Here is a 12,065-nt window from a genome sequence, read left to right as displayed (position 1 = left end):
CTTACCACCACCATAAACACACAAGAAAATCAGAGAAGCAGAAAAGTGCCTTCATCACCTGAGTGTGTTTTACACGTTCTTTAATTCACATGCTTAATAAATAGGTTATTGAAAGTTACACAGTAGTTGTCTGAAACTGATACAAAATATATAGAGCCAAACAATATAATTGTCCTCTCTGTGAAATGTGAGGCAATGAACATGCCACACAGACTAGGTAAACATGCAAATAAAAATGCAAATAAAACACGCAAATAAAAATGGTGAAAGTGTAACTAAAGGTTACAAGATTTTGCAAGAATTTTGGTAGTAACCTTGGGATTTAGGGACACATTGCTTTTAAAAAGTTTCACTCAGGGGGCTTCCCTGGTGGCGCAGTGGTTGAGAGTCCGCCTGCCGACGCAGGGGACACGGGTTCGTGCCCTGGTCCGGGAAGATCCCACATGCCCGGAGCTGCTGGGCCCGTGAACCATGGCCGCTGAGCCTGCGCGTCCGGAGCCTGTGCTCCACAACGGGAGAGGCCACAACAGTAGAGGCCCGTGTACCGCAAAAAAAAAAAAAAAAAAAAAAAAGTTTCACTCATATACTGTACATAGCATCTCTGACTGCTTACTTTATGCCAATCACTAGGCTCTGTGTTATAGGATGATGATTATCACCCTGTCTCCTGAGTCAGAATCTGCCTTTTGTAAAATCGTCCCAGGGAATTCTGATGGTTTATCAGCTTTGCGAACCACTGATATAGATACAGAAGGATAAGGCATTCACCGTTCCTGTTCTCGAATAGCTTATAATCTAGTTGGGGACCCAATAGACACCAATACAAAGTGATAGAGAGTAATCAACATCAGTATGTTATTTGAAGAGTGTGGTAGGAATTCATAAAATGGAAAAGTCAATTTGGCCCAGAATCAAGGAGATAGAACTCTGATTGGACTTTAGAGAGTGGACAGTCTGAGTTGATCAAATAATATCAGTCAAGAAGCAAAGACAGAGACCATATGTTGAGGAGACTAAAGACATCATAGAGATCTCATGTGAGGTGCTAAATTACAATTTATTGAATCTGTTGAGACAAATCATAGAAGCTTGGAGGCATGTAGATTCAGGGGACCTGGGATAAGTCATAAGGATGCTTCAGACAAGATAATTTTCAGATTCTCTATAAATAGCAAAATCATATCTTAAGGCCACGTGAAACAGCCAGATCCTCCGAGATACATAAAGGGCCCTGGAGGCAGGAAAAATATAATCATAGTAATCAACACATGCTGTGTGCTTTCCAACTGCTAGGAATTATATACTTCACAGTGTTCTTTTATCCTCCCAACCACCCTATCAGAAAAAACTATTATTATCATCCCTGTTTTGCAGGTGTCAAAATTGAGATCCAGAGAGGTTGTGTAACTTATCCAAGAGAACACAGCTAGTAAAGTGGGATTGAAATCTGGTCTGATTCTCTCAGTGAAGCTCTTTAAGCCCTCTCTGTCACTGCCTTAGGTGGCCACAGGCCCTTATCAAGACAGAACTGTGCAACAGAGAAAGACAGATATCATATATTGCTTATATGTGGAATCTAAAAAAATGATACAAATGACCTTACTTACAAAACAAAAATAGACTCACAGACATAGAAAACAAACTTGTGGTTACCAAAGGGGAAAGGGGGGAGCAATAAGTTAGGAGTTTGGGATTAAACTATACACACTACTATATATAAAATAGGTAAACAACAAGGACCTATTGTATAGCACAGGGAACTCTACTCAATCTTTTATAATATCCTATAGTGGAAAATAATCTAAAAATTATATGTTTATATATTATATATATATATATATATATATATATATATGAATCACTTTGCTGTATACCTGAAACTAACACAACACTGAATCAACTATATTTCAATATACATATATATTTTTTAAAAGACAGAACTGTGCATGGGTAGAAGTCAGTAAAGTGGGCCAGGCCAGCAGGCCCCATTCACGTGACCATCCCCTTGCTTCCTCACCACCTGCAAATACAATATTTCTGTGCCAGTAACAGGGCATAGGGCCCTCTTCCTCACATCAGAAGGAGAGCAGTGTGGTGAAGGGATTTGGGTCCCACTGCCCTGGGAATTGTAGAGCGCCTGGTAAGTGTGAACTCTGCCCCAGGCAGTGTTTATGGTGGCGGGGTCTGATGAGGGGCTACTGAGCAGATGGAAGCTGGGAGGACAGTGTTGCCCCGTCTCGAATCCCTGAGCACTGCCCTGCCTGCTAGAGCCGCTGATTGCTGCCCTTTCTCCACCGGTAGTAAAACAGTCACTAACCTGGTTGCTCTCCCTAATACCTGGAGCAGTGACCTAGTCAACCCCAGCCTGGAAAGGCCCCAGGAGGTGGGGACAGCGCGGGCTGCAGCTGCCGCGACGCCTGGGGGAGCTGAAGAGGAGGAGGACACTGCCACCCGCAGCCTCGCGGCGCTCACTGCAGTCCCGACGGCGGCCAAGCCCGGCCGAGCCGGGCGCAATCGGCTGAGGCAGAGGCAGGAAAGGAACCATGTTCCCAGCTTGCCCGTGCCTCTGGGTCCTCGTGGTCCTGGGCTCCAGCTGGGCAGGCTGGGGGAGCCTAGGGGCTGAAGCAGCGCGGCTAAGGCAGTTCTACGTGGCTGCTCAGAGCATCAGCTGGAACTATCGCCCCGAGTCCACATACCTTAGGTAAGGCAGGCATGGCGACCGGTGGGCTTCTTTAGGGAGGACAATCTATTTCTTTTAGAAAGCATTCCCTTTGCAATTCCATTACTTTTTTTATTTTTTTTAAACTTCACGTAGGTAAATACAATTAATAGTAGAGTATAATGAATAAAATAAGCTTGGTGGATGCTCATTTTGCCTCCAATAATACAAGTTTATCATTCTGAGGATATAGAAAATATTGTTTGACTGGCTAGATGCTATTTCAAGTTTGCTGTTAATACAGTTTTGTTAGTATGATTGATTGTTGATTTAATATATTGATTGATTCAAAAGCACCAGGTACCTACCTCTTCACTCCTGTTCCAGATTTTTAGTAGTCTAGTATATTATTAAACTTCTAGTTACATATTATTTATTCCATGTCCACATAACTTCATCTTCTAAAACTAAAGGTGTACACTGTGTGCTTTATTATAAGCAGGTTATTCGATAACAACTGCCATAATTTTGTTGTTTTCTTATAAGTGACTTTCAAAACATCCTCAGTTCATAAAAATGCAACATTGTTGTTTTTTACCTTTTTTCTGCTTCGTGTGACTTCATTTTTCTCTCATTCTTAATCACTCCCTGGGATATGGTCTACTCTGGCTATTTTGATAGAGTCACTATTAAAAGGCATATGTGACTTAGAGGGGGGTTAAATAATAAAACTGTATTTGAGTTGCAAACTATTTTTCCTAATTGGAAGGTTAAAAATAAGACTTCACAGAAATTAAACAAATCATAGGTTCTACTCAATATTTCCAGTTAGTTATGTTTTTATTTCTTTTAATGGTAAACCTCTTAGTGTGACTTTTTTTTTTAACTTAACATCACAGTTTAAGCGATTGTGAAAGATGTTCCTCTTTTACAGTTTCGAAACCAAAGCAATCTGCCAAGAAAATATTGTCATGTTTTAAGCCTTTTAGTGTATAACTTTACCCTTTCAAAACCTTTTCTTTGTAATGGGTTATTTTGGAGGACATTGCATCTTGGTCTTGTAATAATAATAAGTCCCTCTTTTTTTATATATAAAAAAAGAGGGACTTCTTATTTAAATATTGTACATTTAAATACATTTAAAGCATTGTATTTCAAGGTGATAACCTAGGTCACACCCACACCCTTAGAGAACTGCTGCTAACTAAAACCCCAAAGGAAGTAGCAGTCTTTCCAACATTAATTGTCCTGCTCTTGGGTAGAACACTAACTTGGTTGCTGGCTTTCCTGTGTCACACGGTGCTTATGCTTTGGAGTTTGTTCTTTCTTCTGTAATTAACAAGAATAACAAGCAGAATTTTGGAGGCAGAATCACATAGGGCAAAACCCTGATTCATATGGTGAATTCACATAGGAAGCCATGATTGGTCATCTTATCCTCTCTGTGGCTGAATTTCCAGAATCCTGGGAAGAGTTGTTCCTCTGGTATCAATTACTGAGTCAAAACCATACAGTGATAATCCAGACCAACTGTCCATATTTTTGAACCTCAAATCATGTCATTTCTTTCTAGTACTTTTATGTGAAAAATCTAACCTTGTATCTGGCTGCTTAAACTAAGAACTTGTTCTAAATTGCCCTACACCTAGAGCTAATGATACTCACTATAAAGAAATCAACATAGACAACTCCATCCTTTGCTAAAGTGTATTTTAGCACAAAGCAAAGATCTTTCCTTATTTCATGTAATATTGGCAGGACAGTGCCTTTTAGAGGTGAAATATATCTTTTATTCTTGCTCTGGGGCTGAAGTGAATGTTTTTGAAAATTTCCCTAAGGAAACATGTTCAGTCACATGTATATAGTAACAGATATAGAAAAAAGTACATATGTATTTTTCCTCAAGTGTTCTAGCTTTATATGATTTTATTATGAATAAAGCATCCTTAAATAGTCCTCATAAATGGAAAATTCATCATGCATATTGTTTGAATTCATGTCATCTTTAACTTTCAGACAAATCATTTTCCAATAGCAATTCAATTGTTCAAATTAAAATAAATATACCTCAGTATACACACATAATATACACAGGGAAACATATTAGGAAACACACCTCTATTAAAATTACTCCACATAAAAGACTAATTTTTCTTAGTAAAAATTTTATACTGTCACCTATACTCCTGTATTTAAAGATCTAGGGTTAGGGACGGGAGCTACGTTTCAATTGTACATAAAACTAAACACACGGGCTTCCCTGGTGGCGCAGTGGTTGAGAGTCCGCCTGCCGATGCAGGGGACACGGGTTCGTGCCCCGGTCCGGGAAGATCCCACATTCCGTGGAGCAGCTGCGCCCGTGAGCCATGGCCGCTGAGCCTGCGCGTCCGGAGCCTGTGCTCCACAACGGGAGAGGCCCGCGTACCAAAAAAAAAAAAAAGCTAAACACACAAAATTACCACCACAGATAAATAAAAATGGACCTCCACACTAGGGGCACAAACTAACATACAGAATCCTAGAGTTCTTGGGCTCTAAAAACTCTATGAGGTTGTTTAACTCATTTTCAACTTTCATGTTTTAACTTCTTACTTTTCCCCACACCCAAAGCACAAATACCCCTAGCAAATAGTTGTCTACTTTCTACTTGAATGCTTCCAGTGACTGAGAACCCACCACCTTCAATAGCTAGCCATTCCAAAAATACTTACTCATGCCTCCTTTAATTCTGCTTCCAAATATTAACACAGTTCTTGTATCTTACATTTTAAAATTATGAGAATGACTATAATTACAGATTTTTTCTGCTCACCGGGAAAACCTGAAAGCTAAAATCCAATTTTCATTATATTTTTAAAATACTACTAGCTAACATGCATTGAATATTTACAATGTGTCAGCTCTAAACCTTTTGTAGGTATTAACTTACCTAAAACTTGTAACAGTTCTGTGAGGGAGATTTTACTATTAGTCCCAGCTCACAATTACAGAAACAGAGGCACAAATTGATTAAATAAACTTTTCAAGGTTATATAGTTAACAAGGAGTAGACACAGGATTCAAACCCAGACATTCTGAATCTACAACCAGTTCTCTTAGCTTCTGTGCTACATAGACATCATGGCAAATGTGATTAGTATCCCTCTCTGTTACGCCCTAATTATAGTGGGGCCACTCTCTGGATTAGGAAGCATAACAAAGCCAATATGGGCAACTGGTTTAGACATTGGTAAGAAATTTCCCCTAATTATCTTTCCTTCATCTTTGAGTTTAAGACAAGGATAGGAATCATGTGCCCATCTTTAGAGACACTGAAGAAAAAGATGGGAAAGTATCCCAGTACTCTCCCTACTGCCCTCTCTGAATTTTTAACCATGAAAACAGTCATCCCTTGGTATCTGTGGATATGGAACCCACAGATACAGAGGGATAACTGTACTAGTCTGTTTTATATAAGGGACTTGAACATCTACAGATTTTGGCATCCAGGGTCATCCTGGAACCAACCTCCCACAGATACTAAGGGATGACTGTACAATGGTTTTTGAATCTTGGCTTTGCCATTATCCACTGATTCTCCTTGGGCAAGTTACTTAAACTTTCCGAGACTTAGGTTTTTCATTTGTTTGTTTCCTATATGAATCTCAGGGCCTTGACTCCATTAGCTATCTTCAGCTTCTCAGTGAGAAATAGGGTCCACCAAATCAATAGTTCTTTACAATGTTCCCCAGTCACATAAGACTGTATTTGACTGATGAGTTGAAAAACAGCTCACATATTTATTCATAAGGGATTTGGTCATGTCTTTAATCATTTAAAATCTAAGCCTAAAGTTTGGGTTCACACTACCACCTTGGGTTGTATTTTAGAAAATTGATTCTGAGTAACAGGATTGGTTAGGGCAGACTAAATTTGTGAAAGAATGGTTATCACAACAGAATATTCTTGAAGACACCAATAATTATTTTATTAACTTCGCTTATTGTTCATATTTATAAGACCTTGGGCTTCTGAACTGCAGTTAAAAATACTGTTATTTCTAGTAAAAGTCTGAGGACATGAGAGATATATTTTGTTGTAATGTGCAAAGTAGATGTCATGTAAGCCTTTCAAATTTATTTTATTTCCAGTTCGAATACTTTTGCAACCTCCTTTAAGAAAATTGTCTACAGAGAGTATGAAGCATATTTTCAGAAAGAAAAACCACAATCCAGAACTTCAGGTAAGCCTGAAATATATTTTTCAATTATAAAGATAAAGCTCTAAGGATAATTTGATATTGATATATATCTAAAGTATTCATTTAGCGATATTTTATAGAAATGTGTTTTTGTTATTTTGGCTAGGTAATTGGTAGAGCTCTTATTCATAGTATTGAGAATTGAGAAAAGCAAAGCATTAAGCCAAACTAGGGGCCCTTCTGAGCGTGGGGCCCTGTGTAATTTCATGGGTCTCATGCCCATGAAGCCAGCTGTTTTTAACTGTGATTTTAAAAAAAGCTAAACAAAACTTCTAAGTGTTTGAATTTTTATTCATTCATCTAACAAACTATTATTGAACACCTGCTGTGGGTACTCAATTGAACTAGGCACTATGTATGCCACAGTGGACATTGAACTAGGCACTATGAATGAACTAGGCACTATGGATGCCACACTGGACAAGAGAGACACATCTCCTGCCTTCCTGGAGCTTATGGTCTAGTTTGATGAGCACAGATGAGCCTTAGCAAATGATCATTAGCTGGGTCCCAAGACTCATTTAAAGGAACTGTATATGGCTGATTCTTTTGCATCTATCTTTCCCATCTCTTCTGTTTTATTTAGTGTGATGTATATAACAGCTATAATTTTTAGAGAAAAATCTCCTCTTTTTTTCCTCACCTCCTTTTTAATTAAGGAAAGTAGGCTGAATGGGTTTCTGGGATCGTAAATATGGTAAATATGGTAACATAGTTCACAGAACTGATAAAGGCCATTAAGAGAGAGCTTCCTGCAGTTAGGTCCCCTAGTCAGTAATTCACTCATCCTTCCCCCCAACCAGGTGAAGACCTGTCATCTTCCCCAGACTCGTCCTTCTATCTCTTTTATTCATTCCATTTTGTTCTGCCTCCTCCTCGGATCTCCCTTTATCTTCAATCTTTCCTTAACTGGAGACTTCCCTTCCGTCAAAAATCCTCAACAATAAAACAGAACACAACTTATGTTCAAATTAACATCCCATCTCAAAAAAAAATCTCCCCTTGACTCTGCCTTTTCTCCCCTTTCCTTCACTACCAATTTCCTGTGTGATTGGTGCATTTCATTCTCTATCATATCAAATTACTCTCCAAAAAGGGGCCCCATGACCTCTTAGATGCCAGACCAATGGTTTCTTTCCAGTTACTTTCTCACTTGACATTACTAGGACATGTAATGCTCCCCCTTCTTGAAACTCTCTCTTTACCTGGTTTGCCTGGTGCCACTTCCCCTGCTAACGGAGATGGAATGGAAGTGAATGGAAGGTGAGGAAATGTAAGTAGGAGGAACTTACAGAGATAACTCTTGCCTGAAACTTGGCTCCAAATGGGAGGAGAAATAGGGTAGTTCTGGGAGGGAATGAGGGGTTTAAGGATATTTTAAGAGTTTTATTTAAAAAAGAATGACAGTGACTTAAAATATCTAAGTGCTCAAGGGAAGAATCCAATAGAAAAGGAGAGGATAAAAACATCTGAGGGAGAATAACTGATGGAGCCAGACTCAGAATAAACAGGAAGTGATGTGATTCAAAGCTGGGTTAGATCAGCCTGAGGTGGAAGAGATACTAACCTTCATGGGGGGCTGGGTGGGGAGCCTGGCAAGGGACCAGGTGAGTAACCTTTTATTAAGAAGGTTACTAATAAAATTAAGTTTGTCATTTTGGTCAGGAAATTAAAGGATCTCCTGTCCTCTACAGACTCTGTAGTCTATTCATTTTTATAGATCCAGCTTCAAGCTTAGTATGTACGGTAGATATTTAAGAACTATTTAATTAAATTAAGTTGTAAGTGGGTAAAGGGAAGACGAGCTGGGAAACATATTCATTAGGCCTGGGAAAAGAGGAATTGGGCAGAGATTCAGAGCTCTCCTTTTTGTGACTTTTGCCAAGTTCACTGAATTTGAATGTACTGTGTCAGCCATTGTGCTGAGTGCAGTAAGGGATAGAAGGACCAGTGCCAGGCTGCAGACTGCCTTTTAGGTCAGGCGTCCCCAACCCCCGGGCTACAGACTGGTACCAGTCTGTGGCCTGTTAGGAACCGGGCTGCACAGCAAGAGGTGAGCAGGGAGCCAGAGAAGCTTCATCTGTATTTACAGCCCTTCCCCATTGCTCACATTACCGCCTGAGCTCCGCCTCCTGTCAGATCATTGGATTCTCATAGGACCCTACTGTGAACTGTGCATGCGGGGGTCTAGGTTGCGCGCTCCTTATGACAGTCTAATGCCTGATGATCTGAGATGGAGCTGAGGCAGTGATGCTAGCGCTGGGGAGCGGCTGCAAATACAGATTATCATTAGCAGAGAGGTCTGACTGCACAGAGACCATAATAAATCAATTGCTTGCAACCCTATCAGTGAGTGGCAAGTGACAACTAAGCTGCATCTTACAGAGTAGACCGGACATAAGCAACACACTTCAGGTGTCACTGTCTCCCAACACCCCCAGATGGGACCATCTAGTTGCAGGAAAACAAGTGCAGGGCTCCCACTGATTCTGCATTATGGTGAGTTGTATAATTATTTCATTATATATTACAGTGTAATAATAATAGAAATAAAGTGCACAATAAATGTAATGCGCTTGAATCATCCCAAAACCATCCCCTGCCCTGGTCCATGGAAAAACTGTCTTCGACAAAACCGGACCCTGGTACCAAAATGGTTGGGGACTGCTGTTTCAGGTGATACAGAGGCATCAAGCATTTTTTAAAATTAATTTTTATTGGAGTATGGTTGCTTTACAATGTTGTGTTAGCCTCCACTGCACAACTAGATGAATCAGCCATATACATACAGATAGCCCCTCCCTTTTGGACTTCCCTCCCATTTAGGTTACCACAGTTTATTAGGTAGAGTTCCCTGTGCTCAGTTTTGAAGAGGAGAAGACTGTGACCAAAATCCTTGGAGATGATTAATTTTGTAGTGATTTCCTGATTCAACCTCATAAGCTAGAAGTAGACCTTGATAGTTGATTTATGTTTAAGCCTGGTACACTTAACATATTACCTTTCTGTCAACCCCAGTGTATCTCGTAACATATTTGTTTTATGTGAACTCTGAGGCATTTTAACATTCATTTTCGTGCAACCTCTTCCTGAACTCCCAAAGTTGCTTAATTATGAACCCTTGAAGCACAGGGGTGGTGTCTCATTCATCTCTGTAACCCTATAATAATTGATACTAGGAGGCAAACCTGATGTAAAGGAAAAGTCTCAGATTTTTAATAAGATCTGGTGTGAACACTGCCACTGACTATGTGGCCTTCCTCATTCCATTGCCTAGTTCTGTGTTCTTTGTACCTTAAGCTTATTTCCTGCTCCACCCATCTGGTGGGTATGATTCTAGCCATGTGCCCCATTTCTGCAGCATGAGCCCAGAAGTTATTGTAATTACAGGTGAGGCTAAGGCTACAGGACTGGAGGTCTGATGAGACACCTGTCCAGTGAGGTTTGTGGACATGTGGACAGGTGGAGGGGCCAGGCTCATTTTCAGAAATCCTGTCTTGGGCTCTAAAATGGCTAGTTTTGAGTCTCTGTGTATTTTCCAGGAAGATTGTGAAATGTTTGTCCCCAAAGGAGTTTTATATTAACAGCAACAATGGGCTGCCCTGTATTCTGCAACACATTATTCACCTGAGAGCAGGGGATTGCATTAGCTGACCTCCTGCAGTCCTTTCCAACTCCAAAACTGCAAGAAATTGGGTACATGCTATGCTAACTTCCTGGGATCTCAAGATAGGCCACTCCTTCCCCCAATTTGGCTTTGGGCACTGAGGAGAGGGTGGAAAAGGTCTTAGGCCATCTGGCTAATAGAGGAACTAAACAGCAGCTCAAAAAACATTCAGCCATGTGTTTGCCTACATGCATGAAGGTATTTGGTTTGTATTTATAAAAACATCCCTTTGTTTTGCATTAATATTCTGAAGAAGCAGATAGGGAGGCTAAATAAATATTCCAAAGAACTCATTGCAGTAAGAGGCTAAATAACTTAGAAGACTTATTCTGGGCATCTGGCATTTGCAGCCATGTGATGCCAACAAACAAATCAACTGAGCAAGGCAACCACGGCATCAAAATGCAGTGGACAATATGACAGCAGTCAGCACCTGATTGGGCTCAGGGGCATTCTGGGAGGTGGGAGTAGCCAGTGGGGACTTCCGCTGGGAGCTAGGACTGAGGGTAGCAGCCAGAAGAGAGGGGTCAGCCAGTGAAGTCATACGTGGCCAGGAGTAAAAAATGGTGTGGACGTTGGGACTGTTCCAGGAAAGTGGGGGATCTGACCTGCCCTGAAGAAGGTACTAAAGAAAGCTTTGGTTCAAGAGTCCAGAGAACTGAGTTCTACACCCAGCAATGCCACCCAGTCACTCTCTGCACCCACTTCCCAGGCTTTGTAACCATCTCTAAAATGAGGATTAAACTATGTGGCCTCCATGGCCCTGTGAAGAACTAACATAAAAACACACAAACAAAAAGCTTCAGGCACAAGGTCAATATAAACTCTAGGACTGGAGTTCAGTGAAAGGAATAAGTGTGTGGAAAGATAGGAGTTGGGGAAAGATAGGACCTCTATCTCAGAGATCACATTTTATCAATGCTAATAGGAAATTAGTTTTCTATTGCTGCAACACATCACCACAAATTTAGGGGCATAAAACAACACAAATTTATTATCTTAGAGCTCTTGAGGCCAGAAATCCAAAATGAGTTTCACTGGGTTAAAATCAAGGTGTTCGTAGAGCTCTATTTCTTCTGGAGGCTCTAGGGGAGAATCGTTCCCTTGCCTCTTCCAGTTACTAGAAGCCACCTGCACTCATGGGCTCATGGCCCCTTCCTCCATCTTCAAAGCCAGCAGGTAGCATCTTCCAATTGCTAACTCAGATACTCCTGCATTCCTTTCATGAGAGATTTTATGATTACATTGGGCCCACCTGGATAATCTAGGAAACTAGAGTATCAATGATCTTTAACTTGATCACATCCACAGAATCCATTTTGCCATATAAGGTAGCATATTCATGGGTCCCAGGGATTAGGACAGGGACATCTCTGAGAGGCCATTATCCTGCCTACCACACCCACCAAACAAAACCCTCCCACAACATGGTCCATTTCAGAGAATGGCACCCTCATCCACCCAGCCCTCCAAGCCAAACCTCATCAGCCATCCATGAA

General features: G+C 40.7%; 1 protein-coding gene across 2 annotated transcripts in view; it reads left to right on the top strand.

Annotated features, from left to right (window-relative positions):
• The first annotated feature begins 2,340 nt into the window (after positions 1-2,340).
• The window catches only part of F5 (coagulation factor V), an 89,895-nt gene continuing 80,170 nt past the window's right edge, over positions 2,341-12,065 (top strand). The window contains exons 1-2 of one of the 2 annotated variants that reach the window (XM_081224617.1): positions 2,341-2,701; positions 6,790-6,881. In XM_081224617.1, coding sequence (XP_081080743.1) covers positions 2,544-2,701; positions 6,790-6,881 — 250 coding nt within the window. In that variant the 5' untranslated portion in view covers positions 2,341-2,543. The remainder of the gene's footprint in view (positions 2,702-6,789; positions 6,882-12,065) is intronic. The other variant, XM_081224618.1, reaches the window with a different exon arrangement.

The sequence above is a fragment of the Mesoplodon bidens genome (genome assembly GCF_964165515.1).
Source record: "Mesoplodon bidens genome assembly, chromosome: 2".
Classification (NCBI taxonomy): domain Eukaryota; kingdom Metazoa; phylum Chordata; class Mammalia; order Artiodactyla; family Ziphiidae; genus Mesoplodon; species Mesoplodon bidens.
Note: the sequence above shows the minus strand (reverse complement) of the source record. Positions and strands in the feature narration are given on the sequence as shown.